A 16,406-nucleotide genomic window follows, 5' to 3' on the forward strand; every position below is an offset into this window, starting at 1 on the left:
GACTCAACTTCCATCTGCATCGCCTCAGTGGATCCATCTGTCCACATCTTCACCCACACCCACACATACACACCCACAGCATGTCGCTTCTACGTCAATCAACCCAGGCGCTCCGTGCTGCCGCAAGCGCATCCTCCAGCGCACGATGGATGAGCACCTCCTCGGTGCTTCGCAACACAGCCAACCCCAACACCGCACCCGCACCGGCCAAGCGCACCGACAACCAGGGTCGGGACCTTGCTGCCGAGCAGCTCAAGCGTCACGAACAAGCTGTTACCGCTGACCTCGTCAGCAGCGCACCTGAGGAGCTGCACCAGCGAACCGTCAGAATCTTCCGCCCTGCCAAGACCGCCAACTCTTCCGGTAAGGCTGGTACCAAAGTGTGGCGTGTCGACTTTGACATCCTCCAAGGCTCCGCACGATGGGAAAACCCTCTCATGGGATGGGCTTCGTCAGGCGATTACATGCAGGGCACATCCCTCAAGTTCCGTTCCAAGGAGGACGCTATCCACTTCTGCGAGAAGCAAGGCTGGGATTACCACGTCACAGAACCCAAGACGGCTCGTATCCCACCCAAGAGCTACGCTGCCAACTACAATCATGTACCCGGCAAGCTCAGGATCCACCACACAAAGTAGATAGCAGACATGTGTAATCTCAACTTTTCTCTACCGGTTGTCTGAACTGCCTTTATATTGCAGCCGATGAGCATGCCTGCGGTTCGAGCGACGACGCTGCATTCGCTAGCTGCGAGCAATTTCGCTGAGTCGATGCAGCCACAGCGCTCAAGGAGACACTCAAAGCTTGCTGTGTCACGCTGATGAGGATAATTGCTCACATGTCTCCTCAGGGCTCACGTTTCGTCGATGCATGCTGGTATGGATCATTGCAGAGCGGAACAATTACAGAGGGAGGAAGTCTTCACAGATTGATCGTTCAGTCCATTCTCGCTTTGAGCGTCCTTTCGATGACCTTGTCTGGTGTACTGTGAGTGCAGACGCAATTGAATCGAAGGGTCAGTGACATTGTTCTAACACGGCAATGCTTCCGAATAACAAGCAAAATCGCGATAGGAGAGAAGATGTCCGGATACTCACATAATGCGGACGACAGCACCCCAACCTGATAGTGCGTCCCGCTCTAGTGCGCCGAGAAGGATCTGAGATACCGTTTCGAAAAGCTCCTCCGGTCCCTGCATTTGACGGATTGAGCAAAAAGAATGGCTGGGTGGTCAGCTTCCAAACTGACAGCAGACATGATTCGTCCGTCTGACAAGACACTTACCAGATCCGGTTCCCAAAGACCCTCGGCCATACCGAAGAGTTTGTCGGATGCTGTGCCGCTTACTACAAAGTCCTTTGCAAAGTTGAGGCATCCGATTACATCTGTTGCCGCGATGAAAGGTTCGTCCTTCGAGTTGATACCAGCAATCACTGGTTCGATAAAGTACGGCCCGAATCTTTTCTCGTAGAGAGTCGAGCTGACGAGGTTGGCGAAGATCTCGGGCTCAATGTCGCGCTCCTCCTTCATCTTGTACATGTTGACACGGTAACGAAAGCGCTCCTTGAGCGTTGCGACGTCCGATGCCAAGCCTGGCAAACCGACGTACGTCTTTTCGGTGACGCGGAACACCTTATCAAAGTTGCACGCGACCGTCATCGCCTGCTGACCGAGTCGAAGATCCGATGCGATGACGACGCAGTTCTTGCCCTTTGCCGCCACCACACTGCCTCCGTTGTATTCCATGATACTCATACTGGGCTACTCGTTTATGGTGACTTGGACGTCACGGATCGCGGATGAGGAAAGGGATTGCAGGTGCAGGTGAGCGTTTGCCTTCGATGAGCAGCGTGATGACCAGACGAGGCGCGAGATTTTGCTGTGAAGTTGATGACAGTGGTGAATGCTGGAATGAGAGGCGTTGCAGCGAGCTTTAGGAAGATGTCGACAGCGAAGATGAGAGGCTGCCCAACACCAACGAAGTGGCATTTGAGCGAGGGTCCTTGCGCGTCCAGGCGTGCGTATTCGCATTGCGCTGCGTCCTCTGCTCCACTGCCTTTCTAAGAGGTGATCGACCTTGTTGCTCCACTTACACTCACGCTTTTTTCTGCCCAAAATAAGATGCTCCTTGCGCTTTAACACATATATCGAAAGAAATTCCCTTTTGCTGAGTCCACCAATTCACGCTCCTTCCAGCTCACTCTGGTTGCATGTTCCGGCGTTGAAAGTGTCGCGAACTTGGCAGGTTTGGATGAAATAGCCGGTGCCTGTCACTTTTTGCTATCATCTCGTTTTCGCGACTGACGCACATCCTCTCTTCCACCGCCACTCTCAACCACCTTCTCATCGCCAAACAACACGTTCCCTTTATTAGCACGCAAAGTCGTCATCGCAGCTCACAAAAACACAGCTTGTAAGCGTCCCACGCATTGAACTTGGATAGTGTTTGCTCCTGGAGCGGCAGAACCTCGAACAAGATGAAGGAGGTCACGCGCAAGATGATGACCGACGTGGCGGTCTTTGCCATGAGCCAGGTCGCCTTCTACTACGCATTCAAATTCGTCATGACGTCTCTCGACCCGAATCGACAAAAGCGCCAGGACTCGAAGAAGGTCGCCGACGCCAAGCTGGGCAAGCTCGGAATCCGAGGCAAGGACCTGCAGCTGAACGAATACGAGGAGCAAATCTCCGCCGAGCTCATCTTGCCAGAAGACATTCCCGTCGATTTTGCGTCCATTGGAGGTCTGGACGGTATCATTTCTTCGCTGCAAGAGAGCGTCATCGCCCCTCTCTGCTATCCGGAACTCTTTGCCAATGCGAGTGGGTTGCTCGGAGCACCCAAGGGAGTCTTGCTGTATGGTCCGCCGGGTACAGGAAAGACCATGCTGGCGAAAGCGCTCGCAAAGGAGAGCGGCGCCACCTTCATTAACATGCACGTTTCGACCCTCACCAACAAATGGTTCGGCGAGTCAAATAAGCTCGTCGCCGCGCTTTTCAGCTTGGCACGCAAGCTTCAGCCCTCCATCGTCTTCATCGACGAGATCGACAGCTTCCTTCGCGAACGAGCTAGTGGCGACCACGAGGTGACAGGAATGATGAAGGCTGAGTTCATGACTCTGTGGGATGGGCTGACGTCCTCAACAGACCGTATCATGGTGCTGGGCGCCACGAACCGACCTAACGATATCGACTCGGCCATCCTACGTCGATTGCCTAAGAGATACGCCGTCTCGCTGCCGAGTGCTGCCCAACGCGAAAAGATCCTCTCGCTCATGCTTGAGGCTACAACGCTCGATCCAAATTTCAAGATGTCCGAGCTGGTCAAGCGCACCGAGGGATACAGTGGCAGTGATCTCAAGGAGCTCTGCAGAAATGCAGCCATGAGACCGGTGCGCGAGTTCCTGCGTAGCAAACAAGGTCGTGAATCGGTGGCCGAAAGGAGACGTCTCGCAACCGCCGGTGTAGGTCTCAATGGGAAGTCGAGCGTCGACGGCACGCCCAACGGCACCTTGACTCCCTCTGAAACGGATATCGTACCGACCGCCTCGGCTGCTGCCAAGATCGAGTCAAGACCGCTACGGAACTCGGACTTCTTCGTCATCGACTCCGCAGCGACACCAGTCAATGGCTCAAGGTCGGCACCCATGGCTGTTGACGACGAGCCTTTGGACTGACCCTGTCAATTCTAATAGATCGGGTGGATCGGATCTTCCGGTCAGCTTTCCGATCAGCTTTCTCACGACGTGAGCGACGGGAATTTGCAGGACTTCGGAATTGGCAGGACTTCGGAGGTCGGCGCGACAGCTTGGTTGATAGGACTGGGCAGCAGGAGGAATGTGTCGTGAGCGCACTATGCAAAGTCTGCCGCTCGCACGGACGCAGCTGGTCTCACACTTGTATTTGTACGATATGATGCGGCATTAACAATAGAGATGCCACGGCCGTCGTCGAAACAGATGCGATGTCAAAGCGGATCTGACTAGTGCCGATAATGAATCACTCTTCGCGTTCATGCAAGACCAACGGCATGACGAGATACTTTGACAATGATGCATATTCCAACAAAAGGACAGCTTTTACCTTTGACTTCTCAAAAGAGATGGCTGTTTAGTAATGCTACTGCCGTTCACAAAGCCTTGTTCGAGCCTGCATCTTCCGTCCGATTTCCCCCGGAATAGACGGCAACAGGGGCAGATGAATGCGTGAGCCGCAGCACAGTGCGGAGAAACGTGGGTGTGGGTGTCAACGCTCGACTTGGGTTAATCTATTCTCTGCAGCGACCCTTTGTCTCAAGTAGCTGTGATATCATATGAAAAGTCGTTTCTGCAGAAATATTTTGTCTCAAGTATGGCTTTGGTATGAAAAGTCGGAGCTGTCAATATACGGATTGAGTGAAGAGAAATTCCGCGGCTCTGGACATGCCTTGCCGTCCTCGTCGACTTTGCCATGCCTGCGGCGTTTCCCAATCAGATAACGATACTAGAGTATATGACAGCTCCCTCTGCAATGCTGACACACAGCCTGCCGAGAGAAGCTAGTACATAGGATGGCTTGCGGTTCGTCTTTCTGGACGAACGAATCTAGTTTCCTTACATAGCTCAATCCGAGACATCGGTAAGCGCCGAGAAGCGAGACGCATCTGAGACACCGACCTATGCACTTTTTCCCAATCACCGACCGGCTCTAGGCATGGTGCGGCGGCTTCTACGGTAGCGTGTCCTGGACAGTCATCCAAGTCGGCAACACAGTAGCAAGGTCGCTTCGCCGAAAGTAGAAGCATCAGTGACCTTTAACCGTCCACACCGTGCTGTGAGCGCGGAGGCCAGTGCGGGTTGGCCGCAGCGGGGTCGCTCCCACCTGTTCCGTCACCGACGACCTGTGCATGAATCAAGCTTCGAGCATCTGCTGGCGCCAGGTGCCGAACGCGCCCGACGAGCGCCCGTCGCCATCGAGGACCGAGCGCGTACTTCACCCTGTGCCCGCTGGCACCCCTGTGTCGATCTGGTGGTGGGTGTGACCGCCTTCGCCACGCGCCAAATGTTGCGAAATTGACGGCATTCTGCCATTCCATCGCAGTTCGACGGAACACACGGCCCAACGACACACGACCAGCTCGCTTCTAACACGTCGAAACCTTCCCACGCAAGACATTCGCTTAGCTGGAGACGTCGACAGAACCGCACTACGTTGGCACTGGCTTACTGATGTGCATGTCGAGCTGCACGAGCACGAGCCTTCGTTCGCTCGTTCGCTTCCGGCGCCGTAGTCCGCTCGAGGCAAGGCGACAGAAAGGAAGCACGCATCCCCAGATACAATTTTGCACGGATGATTTGCAGCATGACAGCCATGACATTTGCATCACGCGGGCGTGACCCTCCAATAGTTGGCCGCAATTGTGCTGCTAAGCGCGACGCACCTCTGTCGGCTCGCTTGACAGCTTTGATGCATTTGTTGGACGATTTGCGTCTCGCTTATTTCCATTTGCCCCTCCAACGGGCATCGATCCTTGGCCGGCCTTTTGACGCCGCCAATCACCTTGCCCCGCTTCCCCGGGAATGAGGCCATGGCCCACCCACACCCCGATAGAACAGCTCGCAGAAAGCCCGCAGAAGCGATTCCGCCACAACAATGCAGAGACGCCTTCGCCTTCCGCCCTTCAAACTCTCGGATGCGCTATTGTCGCTGATGCTTCGCTTCTGTCGCCCCCATGGGCGCAACATGGGCACATCAGCTGAGCCCATCTCGGCACGCTCTCGCAGTCGAGCCTCGCCAATTAAGCGACAGGACTGCTCTTCCATCAAGCAGCATCTTCTCCGTCGAAACTTCGATCGATTCGTCTCGAGCCAACCTTGTTTGCATGAACGGGCGGCTAGCGTCTGAACGATCTAAGCTCTGCTCGTCGACATCGATTTCGCTCCTTTCCCCGCGCTCTCTTACTGGCAGTCGATCGACTGCAAGAGCTTTGACCTGCATGCTCACAGGTCGACTTAAGGCTTCCTTTTACCTCCAAACGGCTGCTCCTGTGACAGGCGATCAGGCGCTAATCAGCAAAGCAGGTTGTCAAATTCGCAGTAGACTTCGCCGACTACTGGACGGATACAAAGTCTTCCCATATATAGACTTTCGCTTCAGGTACAAGCGACATCTGAGCCCCATTCCTGCCTCGCACGGCGACGGTCGTCCAACAGTCCGTCCCCCCTCACTGTCAGCTCTCTGGTTGCTCTCGAGACAGTCTCGCTCTTGCGGTCGTACCGCTTGTCTCTGAAGCTGCAAGACGACCGTACATCCGCTGTTGGGACGACATGTCCTCTGTGTAGCCAAGATGTCCTACGCGACACTCAACAACCAATTCAATCTACCGCCACCCCCGTCGAAAAGCGTCTTTTCAACCGTTCGCGACGAGGCCGGCCGCGCTTGGTTTCCCGACTTTACCAAGGAGCAGGATCCCGTCGGCTCACTGAAAGACTTCATCGAGATCCTCTTCTACCCGCACCTTCAACAGAGCACATTTGTGCAGCTCAAGGTTCTGTCGGTTCTCACCGCTATCATCGGCGTTTGGATCTTTCTCATCATCCTTCGAAGAGTATGGGAAAAGTCGTTCTGGCTGTTCCGTCTTGTGAAGCGCAGTAATGGTACGCTGATCGTACCCAACGCCATCACCGCTTTCGTCGCCATCGAGAGCATCTTTGCCATCCTTCTAATCGCATTGTGAGTGTTACCGTTTCTATACCTGATTCGACCTCGGTCCGTCTAGCTGACCCCTTTCTCTCACTTATCACTCCCGTTAACGCTGCCTCAGATGTTGGGAGGTCGTTGCATGGTACCAATATGGCCGGTCGCCCAAGTACATCATTCTCTGGATCGGTCTCACATGGCTCCCTCTAATTCTCGGCGCGTGGTGCACCACCGTCGGCGTCATCTATGCACGTCCCAATGCACTCAGCTTTGTCTCGCCGCAACCTGGAAAGCCGCACGGATTGGCGCTGCGAATGGGCGTGACCCCTACGACGGTCAACATGTTTGTCTTTTGCATCCCCTTGATTCAGACCGCCAGCGTCGTTGTGCCTGCCGCGCTTGCACAGATGCGTTTCAGCCGCGCATTCGAACACCACCGTCGCTGGGCTGCATCCATCACACCCGGTGAAACGCTGTCCCGCGAGCTACTGCTCGAGGCGCAGCAGATCTGGTTCCAGGTGTTGGATGCTGCCTACATGATCTCTATCTGCATGGCAGTGTGGGAGGCATGGGTCTGCGGCCTGTTCGTCTGCTACTGCCTTGCAGGTACCTCCCTCATCGCCATGCTGCGGAAGCAGCTCGCGTCGCTCAAGTCTTTCAAACAAAATCGATCCTTTAGCGAATCCTTTGCCGGCGAGAATGATCGGACGGCGCCGAGGGATGCGTTTCCCAACGTCATTGTCTCGAGCGATTCACATCAGCGTGGCGATCACAGCGACGACGTAGAAAAGCAAGTTCACGGTACCACGAATGCGAATGACAAGCTTTCCGTACAGCCGCCACTTCGTTCGCTTTCTACGTCCTCGGCTGCGTCCGACAGTGCCACGCTGTTCTCGGGCAATCCTAGTATCGAGCGATCCGGGAGCTTGAATAGCACTGCCAACGGCAAAACCACCCGAACAAGACGCATGGTAGGATTGGAAGAGGAAGACATCGCCGAAGAACAGACACGCTCAATGTACTTTACGGCGGAAGAGCTCAAGAACGAGAACCAGCCCTCCAACAGCTTCTTCCCTCCCGTTCGCCCATCGGCCTTCGAAAGACCGACGCAGGCTCGCTCCGTGTCGGGCACGCAGCACTCTCACAAGCGATACCTGGAAAAGTTCTACACCAACTTCGTCGTCCAATTCGTCGGTCTCTTGCTGTGCATCCTCTTCTTCGTCATATTCGTCGGAAAGCTCGTCACGACGTGGTATTCAGCTTGGGAGGCCAACGATTTCGCCACGGCCTTGCAGATTGCACTGCTGGTGGTGTGTTGGGTAACGATCATTCTGGCGAGCGTGATCATCTTTGCCATCCTCAGTCGAACGTACGAGCCGGTGCTTTCCAACCTGAATGTTGCCACTTCGAGCCGCTCGAGCGGCGGACGTACTCGTCGTCTCAGCGTGACCGCCAGCGATGACGGATCGGTGGGGCAGCCAAGATCCTCAAGGCGTCTGAGCGGTGCAATGACGTGGGCCGCGTCGGCGTTGTCACCTCGCTCGAATCCGGACCATCGACGAAGTCAGGAGTTTGGGCTGGAGCAGGTAAAAACCCAGCGTAGGGGCAGCCGAGCTGGATCCCTTTCTGGCATGAAAAGGACTTCGCTGCATACGTACGCAGAGCTCGAGGGTGAGCAGCATTCCCCAGACTTGGAGGCCATTCCATGCAGTCCGAAGAGCCAACCGTTGTCGTTGCGTAAAGCTACAACGTCAAACGTGACGCCAGACCTCGAGGCGCCGATGACGCCGTCCGAGCTCATCAGCGACTCGCACAAGCAGCGTGCGTTTGGAGGGTCGAGAGTCAGCCCGCCGAGCAAGACGAGTCAGAATGGTGTTATCGTGGAACAGACGGTCAGCACCATCGTCGAGCATCCGGTGATGGAAGAGTACTATCGAGTGGAGCGTCCAGCTCGTGCCGCCGCGCGTTTCTCGCCGTCCAGGTCGGAATCGTGGGACACACATCACACCCACTCAGCCTACTTCAACGAAGGCGACCCATCGCCAATTGCCCGATCCAATGTGGACAGCGACTGGGTCCGCACTCCTGCCACACCAGCGTCTATGTGGGCACCTCCCACTTCGTCTTCAACCAAGCCGCTGATGACCGAAGCGCAGAGGAACTGGCAGGGCTCTGCTACATCCTTCGCTCCTCGCTCCTATCAGATGTCCGCGCCCTCTCAAGGGGAAGATATCTTGCTTCACAGATCTCGTCCTGACCACTCCTTGCGACCGGCTCCTCGACCACGATCGGCCAAGAAGACCAGCAAGAACGACGTCGGACTGGGTATAGCTGTAGCACCGTCGTCATCGTCGTCGCCATCGCCGCCCTGGACAGCACCTCAGGTGTGGGCTAGCGGGCAACCAGACCCTGCACTGGTGCAGGAAGACGCCGATATGCGACTGCGCATGGCGATCCACCCGTACCGTGTCGTTCAAAGTAATCACATCTGAACGGTCACGCTTTGTACATCATGCTTGCGGCAAAACAAGTCACTCAGCTAGAACCTGTAGCGTTCGCATTGACCGTATCGAAAGCCTGTGTGACAAGATGCAGCGAGCGAGCAGCGTCTCCAGCTTGACAAAGTGGACAAGCTATCGAGCAAGCTTAAGCAGCTGGACCAACTCAATAAGAAATATGTTATACCCTCCCTTTGACACATCTTTACCAGAATCGACATCTTGAAATCCAAAATACAACCACGAGTGTGATCGACTTCAAAATGCTTGCCTGCTTGTATTCATTTTGATCCACGTCTGGAAATTGGCGATCAAAAGCGTCCGAGCAAGCACCCAGCGCGATACTGAATCGAGGAAAATGCTCGCCTAGGGGCAGCAGACAGCCAGCTGCACTGTACTCGAGGCCTGGCTGCCACCCCAGCTCTTAGTCAACCTACTCAGCCAGCCAGCTGCAATTGTCAGAGCTTGGAGGGTGGCTCCTGCGCTTCTTTCTGTTCGATGTTCGCTGCTGCTCCCTTGTCAAAAAATCACCGCCGCCGATAGAGAGGTCTCGAAGCTCGAATTCCACCCAACGCACGCGCGCACACACCGCCCCCGAAAGCAGCTTCTCCTCGTCGTCTCATTCCTCCTCCACCATCAAATACATTTGCTCCGACAATCCGCACCGTTGGTCCTCTGCATCCATCGACACATCCGTTCGTCTAATTTGCCAGACACAGAAAACAAGACAAGATGGATCCTTCCAACATCAACACGGAGCTCTGCCCCGTCTACGCTCCCTTCTTTGGCGCTATGGGATGCACGGCTGCCATCGTCTTCACTTGTCTCGGTGCCTCGTATGGTACTGCCAAGTCCGGTGTAGGTATCTCGGCCATGGGTGTTCTTCGACCTGACCTCTTGATCAAATGTGTCATTCCCGTCATTATGGCCGGTATCATTGCCATCTACGGTCTCGTGGTCAGTGTGCTCATCTCGGGTGGGATTGAGACGCCCATGTCGCTCTACGCCGGTTTCATTCAGCTCGGTGCTGGTCTCTCGGTCGGTCTCGCTGGTCTCGCCGCTGGTTTCGCCATCGGCATCGTAGGTGACGCCGGTGTGCGTGGTACCGCTCAGCAGCCTCGTCTTTTCATCGGTATGATCTTGATCCTCATTTTCGCCGAAGTGCTGGGTCTTTACGGTCTTATTGTCGCACTCATTCTCAACACCCGCGCGCAAGACAACCCGCTCGGCTGCATGCTCAAGTAAACGCCTGGTCTTGCACCACGTAAGGGCCAAGCAAGCCGCTTTGGTAGCTTGTGGAGATCCCCCCTTGCCCACATGAACACTCTTCGAACCTCTCACATGCATCTTGTTGTGCGCACCAAGCACGGCACGGACCGATCGATGTGCGTGGCACGCTCTCGACTTTTGCAGCCTGCAAGCGGATGCAAGCGCACGACCCTTACCCGCTGGGCCCCGAAAGTCGTGACTTGGAACAGCGGTCTCGCCCGCAGACGGATATGTATTCCTGTTCGTATCTCTCTTTTGCCCTCCTCTCAATCCTCCCTGTTTCGTGCTTTTGCTCCTCCAACACAATCAATATACACCGCATTCTGAACAAAGTCATGGTCTCTGAGGTTGGCTTCTTGCCGATCGTGTGCGATCGGGGAGGTGGAAGGGCAGCGCGGGTGTTGCGCAGCTGCGGGTATCAATTGGCGTGGTAGGCAGTACAAATACATGTGCGTGTGCAAAAGAGCTCTGCTGTTCTAGAAGTGGTATCACAGTGGAGGTTGGGACGATCATCAATCGAACCGCGCTCTCTTGACCTGAGAAGCGCTCGCACGTGTGACAGGCTGATCGTCGACGTCTTCGAACTCGATATCCTCGTCAGATTCCTCCTCCTCGTCTTCGGCCTCTGCGGTACCATCGTCTTCGTCGGCCTCGCTGGTGGAAGCGCGTTTGGATCGAGGATCGGATTCGGCCGGTGGGTCGGGGACGATGAATCTACCGTGATGACCGCGTCTCGAATCAAAGCTGGGTTTGGCTCTTCTCTGCGTCTCTAGCGACGACTTCAACCCGTACACTGTCGACTGCAGTCTTGTCGCCAAGATCGAGTACAGATCGGGAGCCTGGTAGATCGAATCGTTGACGACGTAGTATGCTGCCAACGGTGTTGTTTCCGTGGGTGAGGTCCTCCAGCGTTTCTGAATGACGAAGCACAACGGCGGTCTGCTGTGCACCAGCACAAACTCCAACCCTGTGAAGCGTTTCAGTTCTTGCTCTTCCTGTTTGGCTGGCATGGCACCTGTGAGGGCTTGGATCCCGTTGGCGATGTTTTGCATTCGAATCTGTTCGTTGTTGCTGCGTCGGTCGAAGAAGGGCGAGGTGGCAAAGTAGGACATGACGTTGTGTTCGGTGAGGGGGTGATTTGGGTCCGGTTTCGCGGTGGTGGTTGAGGCGACTTGGCCGGTTGATTGGAGATGGGAGAGGTAGGAGAGGAACTCGGGATTCTTGAATTGGACGTGGAGTAGGTTCGGGGTTGCGTCTGGTGGTGCTGGTTGGGTTGACATTGTGATGAAGCCGGCAAAAGGATACGGCTGTGATGGAGGTTACGCTGTGATGCGTGCCGCAAGAGTGATGTTGGGAAGACGGATACGCCAAAGTGAATGATGGAGAGGAGCCGGAGGAAGCAGATGATGAAAGTGATTTGAACCGTGCGCTCGGTGGAGCTACACAGGGTTCGCGAAGATTTCGAGCGGATCGGAGATTCCGACTGAGAATCTGTGCCGAAGGCCGTTCAAAAAAGTGACGCGTTGCTTGCCGAAAACAACACAGCGAACCAACACTCTTTTATAATACTTCGAGCTCCTCCTTCTTCTCTTCCATCAACTCCATCAACACCCCTGGCCAAAACATCATCTTGGAGGGTACTGGTCGATCATGGCTTCTGGACTATCAGCAAGAGCGCAAACGCGCTTCACGGAAAAGGGCATGCACTCCGAAACGCTCGACAAGTACGACGATCTCAACGATCCCATCCCCACCGAAGAGCAAGAGAAGCTCCTTCGCGAGCTGAAAGCCAAGAACGACGCTTCCAACTACTTCTACCGTGCGGCGCTCCTCTTCATGGTCCTCCTCGTGTTTATCACATACCTCACTCCAATCCCATCCTACATTGACGGCACGCACCCCGAAAGCCACCTCACGCTCTTCCACCACGGAGTGCACGTCATCGGCACCGAAGACCATCTCACCTACCTCCCCGCCTTCCCCATCTACCTCTTCTTCTTTGCTGTTCAAGGATACCTCCTCTACCTCTCCGCCCTCGAACTTCTCTCCCTCCTGGGTCACGACTCTCTGCTCTCCACCATCACCCGTCGAAACGCCTCGCTCTACCGATCGCACCCCTTCGGCACCGCCCCCTCCTACCTAGTCTCCATCCTCTCCGATATCCGCTACTCCACCGGCAACAAGGTCAACCTCCACGAGCGCGCAGACCAACCCGCCGCCATCGGCTCCGAAAGCAAGGCCCTCTACGACAGCCTCTCCAACCCGAGGCTGCTCTACCTCTGGTTCCTGTTCGTAGCGGGTCTCCCGCTGCCGCTGCTGATCTTTGGCGCGGGCAACTTTAGCAACGCCGGCTGGTTCAGCTTCACGCCCGCGGTGACTGGGCTGGTGCTGGTGATGGAGACGTGGATCAGGAGGAGCGAGAACCAGTTGTTGGGGTTGGACGGGCTCAAGTACGATCACAAGTCGGCGTAGCGGGCGGTCAGAGTGGATTCGATCGAGACGCACGCAGACGCTCCGATTGTAGATGTACATTCTTCAGAGCATCAGCTCATCGCACGGAAATGCTCACACACCATTCACATGTCTGCATCGCTTCTTCGAAATGGTTTCGCATTGTCCGCATCCCCAGGTGCAAAGCGCCGATCTAAGCCGTTTGAGCTTCACGCGGGCTCTAATAGCGTGGTTGATACCCGCCCTGCTGATAGGCTCCTCCCTGATGCTGTTGTTGATGGTACGGCTGCTGCTGATACTGCTGCTGCTGAGGCGGCTGAGGTGGAGCCCTCGCCCCGTACCCCTGCTGCTGTTGAGGTGCAGCCCCGTACTGATACTGACCGTACCCGCCCGCTGCCCCACCACCACCGTACGCCGCCTGCGCACCCGAATACTCCTGCGCCGCTCCTCCATACCCCTGCGAACCTCCGTACCCGCCTTGACCCGGCGGGGGCATACCGTACCCACCCGCACCACCGAATCCTTGCTGGCTCGGCGCCGGACCCGGCGGTGGAGGGGAAGCGTACCTGGACTGCGCGGGCGAAGCACTGCTCTGCGCGAAACTCGGTTGGAACTGTTGCGGTGGAGGTGGCAGCCCCGTTCCTCCTGACACTGAACGTTGGGGTGCATCGTACCCGAGTGGGGAGTATGGTGCAGGTGGACGTTGTTGGGGTGGAGGAGGTTGTTGAGGAGCAGGTGATAAGCGGGAATCCATAAATGGACCGGTGGAGAACATCGAGTTGTAAGGATCGTGAGCAACACCCGTATGCGATTGCTGCTGCTGGTACGGCTGCTGATGAGGCACCGGAGGAGGTGGTGGTAGACTCGCCGACTGTAGTTGTCTTGCTCCTGGCAGAGCAGCTGGTGGAGGGCCCGGCGACAAAGGACCGAGTGTACCTCCTCCATACGCGCTTCCGTAGCTCGCCTGTCTACCCGGAGCTTGTGGAGGCGGTGGCCCACCACTACCCAGTCCACTTAAACCAGCCATCGAACCAGCCAACCTGTCAGCCCCACCACCACCTCCAGTCCCCTTCTCCTCCCACTCCAACTCCGACACCAACCTCTGCCTCTCCGTCTTCCTATCCCCCACATATCTCGTCACATTCTGCCTTGTCGCCTTCACAATCTCCTGCAGATCCGCATAAAACTGCAAGCCTTTCGCCACCCCAGCCCTCACCTGAGCATTCGAATCCCTCGCCCTCCTCAACCTCGCCACCAGCTTGTTCCTCGCCTTCTCCTTCTCATCCCACTTCGCACCGGCAGATCGACTCGCAGGTAGCTCGGCCAACTCCTTGAACGTCGTCTCCACCTCTGCCAGTAGCGACTGTTGGTGATGCAGACTCACCGCGATCCTGTTCTGGTGCGGTTTGAACTTTTCCAGCTCGGCAGCGAAGATGGACGAATCGACGTTCTGAGCACGCCGATTCAGGACGAGGACTTGCGAGATGTCGTCGGTCTGGATCTTTTCCTTGAGGTCGGCGAGGACTTCTCCGCGTTCCTTCTTGATCTTGTTCAGTTTGAGAAGCGCTTCATCGATCTGCGAAAGTTTGGCTTTGACAGCGGCGATCTCGCTGTCGGAGGCCTTCTCTTCGTCGGCCGAGATATCGATGAGCGAAGCGGGGGCATTCGATTCGCCATACAACCCCGTCTGTCCAGTAAGCGCGGCCGCAAACGCAGCTTCGAGTGCTTCGCGCCCGGAAACCAGCAGCTGAACATCTTCTCGGATGGATCTCCAAAGCTTTCCGATCTGCGCATCGTTCTGGGAAGCTTGTTGCATGGCTTCTTTGTTCTCCTTGAGGTTGAGTCGCATCTCTTTCGTGTGCAGTCCGGAAGGGTCTTGATTCCACTTGTGACCGAATCGAACGCGCTGCTTCTCGCATTCTCGGTTCTCGTCGTCGAGTGCAGCCAGCGCCGCATCGATATCGTTCGCGGCCTGAGACTTGATGCTCTCGATCTTTTGCAAAGCCGAGTCGACCCCAGCCGCACCCACCCCAAGCCCGTCAGCACCTCGACCCCCTCCGCCCTCCGCTTCTTCGTTCGACCAGCGCATCACCTCGGAACCCGGATCAGCCAGCGAGTCCAGCATCGCACTACTCCCGCTTCCCTGCGCAAGTGCACGGTACTTTTTGAGGCTTCCAGGCAAGCCCAGGTATTCGAGCGAAGCTTGCAGTTCACCCGTCGCAAGATCGTGACGTTCCGATTCGGCTCGAGCAATCTTTGCCTTCTCTTCCGAGTACAGAGACGCTTTTTCGTGTACACCCAAGGGCACAAGATTCTGAAAGAGGTCGGGACCGATGACACGCTGCACTTCGGGAGCTGAAAAGATCTCCTGGATCGGAATGGCGGTGGCAGCAACCAATTTGTCGACGGCAGGGAGCGATGATTCGGAAGGAAGAATGTCGTGGTAGATGAGGTCGTTGTCTTTAACTGCAGTCTCTTTACGTTCGGCACATCGAGCGACTTGGGCGTTGACGATGGCGACGAGGGCGGAGGCTGCATCGCTGGGCAACGAAGGACGGTCGGCAGCAACACTTGCCGTTGCTGATGCGCTGAAGGTGGTCAGCAAATTGCGTGCTTCCTTTGCTGCTGTCTCTGCTACCGTCAAGCGGACAAGACAGGCGCCGTGCGATCCTGACGCATCGTCTGCAAGAGCCTTGTAGTACTGCATGACCGAGGTGAAGTGCCTCGCCTTGACCTGAACTAGATAGGTCCAAGAACGTTCAAACACGCCCTTGGTGACGTGTTCACGAGAGTCCTCGACCAGCCCCGTGTACGCTGCCGCGGTCTGACTAGCGAGCTTCGAGATCAAACCAGGGCCCTTCTTCTCTTCGAGCGTCTTCTCCAAGAACACCTCAGATGCCTGTGCGAGCGTGATACCGACCAGGCACTTCACGACGTCCTTGCTCATATCGGTGCTAGGAGCATGAAGAAAGTTTTCGTTGATGTAGCTCAGCATTCCCGCTGCTTGACGAAGAGCAGTGTATGCACGTTTGAGACCGTCAGCGTTGCCCGACATGCGGGGCTGAGTCGAGGCTAGCGATGAGAGTGTGGCAGCGATGTTGAAGATGATGCTGGCCTTCTCGTACGCCAAGCTCGACTGGGAAATGGCCTTCTGTGTGAAGGCATCCTTCCAAGGAAAAGGCACTCGAAGCTCTGGAAAACGAAGTTCGAGCATCTCGAGCATGTGAAACCATTTGAAGAGGAGATCTCTCCCCGTCGCATCCGAGGCAGCACCTTTGACCGCATCTTGACGTGCACGGTTGAGCTGCGATGTCTGTTCAGAGTACTTCTTAGGATCTTCACCGTAGCTGTTTGCGATGAGAGACTTGATTGCCGAGCCCAGGTCGACTTCCTCTGTTGTTTTGAGAGGGAGGAGCAGCAGGGGCGACTGGTGTGCGTCCGTCATTTTGGACTAGCAGGGCGGTGCGGCCTCGACCCCGAACGTGACAAGCCGGTGGGTCTGATGCGATGCTT

At 56.0% G+C, this 16,406-nt stretch overlaps 8 protein-coding genes across 8 annotated transcripts; 4 read left to right on the plus strand and 4 right to left on the minus strand.

Annotated features, from left to right (window-relative positions):
- Positions 1 to 149: 149 nt before the first annotated feature.
- PHSY_000904 (potential mitochondrial Complex I) lies at positions 150 to 766 on the plus strand (the record flags this gene model as incomplete). The annotated part of the gene is made up of 3 exons (XM_012331536.1): positions 150 to 363; positions 457 to 564; positions 702 to 766. The coding sequence occupies 3 exons, from the start codon at positions 150 to 152 to the stop codon at positions 764 to 766; spliced, it is 387 nt and encodes a 128-aa protein (XP_012186926.1).
- Positions 767 to 1,140: 374 nt separating this feature from the next.
- Positions 1,141 to 1,755, minus strand: PHSY_000905 (hypothetical protein; the record flags this gene model as incomplete). The annotated part of the gene is made up of 1 exon (XM_012331537.1): positions 1,141 to 1,755. The coding sequence occupies one exon, from the start codon at positions 1,753 to 1,755 to the stop codon at positions 1,141 to 1,143; it is 615 nt and encodes a 204-aa protein (XP_012186927.1).
- Positions 1,756 to 2,477: 722 nt separating this feature from the next.
- Positions 2,478 to 3,674, plus strand: PHSY_000906 (hypothetical protein; the record flags this gene model as incomplete). Its single annotated transcript, XM_012331538.1, has 1 exon — positions 2,478 to 3,674. One exon carries the CDS (start codon positions 2,478 to 2,480, stop codon positions 3,672 to 3,674), a length of 1,197 nt encoding a protein of 398 aa, XP_012186928.1.
- A 2,648-nt stretch (positions 3,675 to 6,322) lies between these two features.
- PHSY_000907 (pheromone-regulated transmembrane protein) lies at positions 6,323 to 9,167 on the plus strand (the record flags this gene model as incomplete). The annotated part of the gene is made up of 2 exons (XM_012331539.1): positions 6,323 to 6,708; positions 6,800 to 9,167. 2 exons carry the CDS (start codon positions 6,323 to 6,325, stop codon positions 9,165 to 9,167), a joined length of 2,754 nt encoding a protein of 917 aa, XP_012186929.1.
- A 642-nt stretch (positions 9,168 to 9,809) lies between these two features.
- On the minus strand, positions 9,810 to 10,520 carry PHSY_000908 (ribose-5-phosphate isomerase; the record flags this gene model as incomplete). The annotated part of the gene is made up of 1 exon (XM_012331540.1): positions 9,810 to 10,520. The coding sequence occupies one exon, from the start codon at positions 10,518 to 10,520 to the stop codon at positions 9,810 to 9,812; it is 711 nt and encodes a 236-aa protein (XP_012186930.1).
- Positions 10,521 to 10,954: 434 nt separating this feature from the next.
- On the minus strand, positions 10,955 to 11,722 carry PHSY_000909 (hypothetical protein; the record flags this gene model as incomplete). Its single annotated transcript, XM_012331541.1, has 1 exon — positions 10,955 to 11,722. The coding sequence occupies one exon, from the start codon at positions 11,720 to 11,722 to the stop codon at positions 10,955 to 10,957; it is 768 nt and encodes a 255-aa protein (XP_012186931.1).
- Positions 11,723 to 12,143: 421 nt separating this feature from the next.
- PHSY_000910 (hypothetical protein) lies at positions 12,144 to 12,914 on the plus strand (the record flags this gene model as incomplete). The annotated part of the gene is made up of 1 exon (XM_012331542.1): positions 12,144 to 12,914. The coding sequence occupies one exon, from the start codon at positions 12,144 to 12,146 to the stop codon at positions 12,912 to 12,914; it is 771 nt and encodes a 256-aa protein (XP_012186932.1).
- A 199-nt stretch (positions 12,915 to 13,113) lies between these two features.
- On the minus strand, positions 13,114 to 16,338 carry PHSY_000911 (hypothetical protein; the record flags this gene model as incomplete). Its single annotated transcript, XM_012331543.1, has 1 exon — positions 13,114 to 16,338. One exon carries the CDS (start codon positions 16,336 to 16,338, stop codon positions 13,114 to 13,116), a length of 3,225 nt encoding a protein of 1,074 aa, XP_012186933.1.
- Between the last annotated feature and the right edge of the window lie 68 nt (positions 16,339 to 16,406).

Source organism: Pseudozyma hubeiensis (assembly GCF_000403515.1).
Source record: "Pseudozyma hubeiensis SY62 DNA, scaffold: PHS12, whole genome shotgun sequence".
Lineage (NCBI taxonomy): Eukaryota > Fungi > Basidiomycota > Ustilaginomycetes > Ustilaginales > Ustilaginaceae > Pseudozyma > Pseudozyma hubeiensis.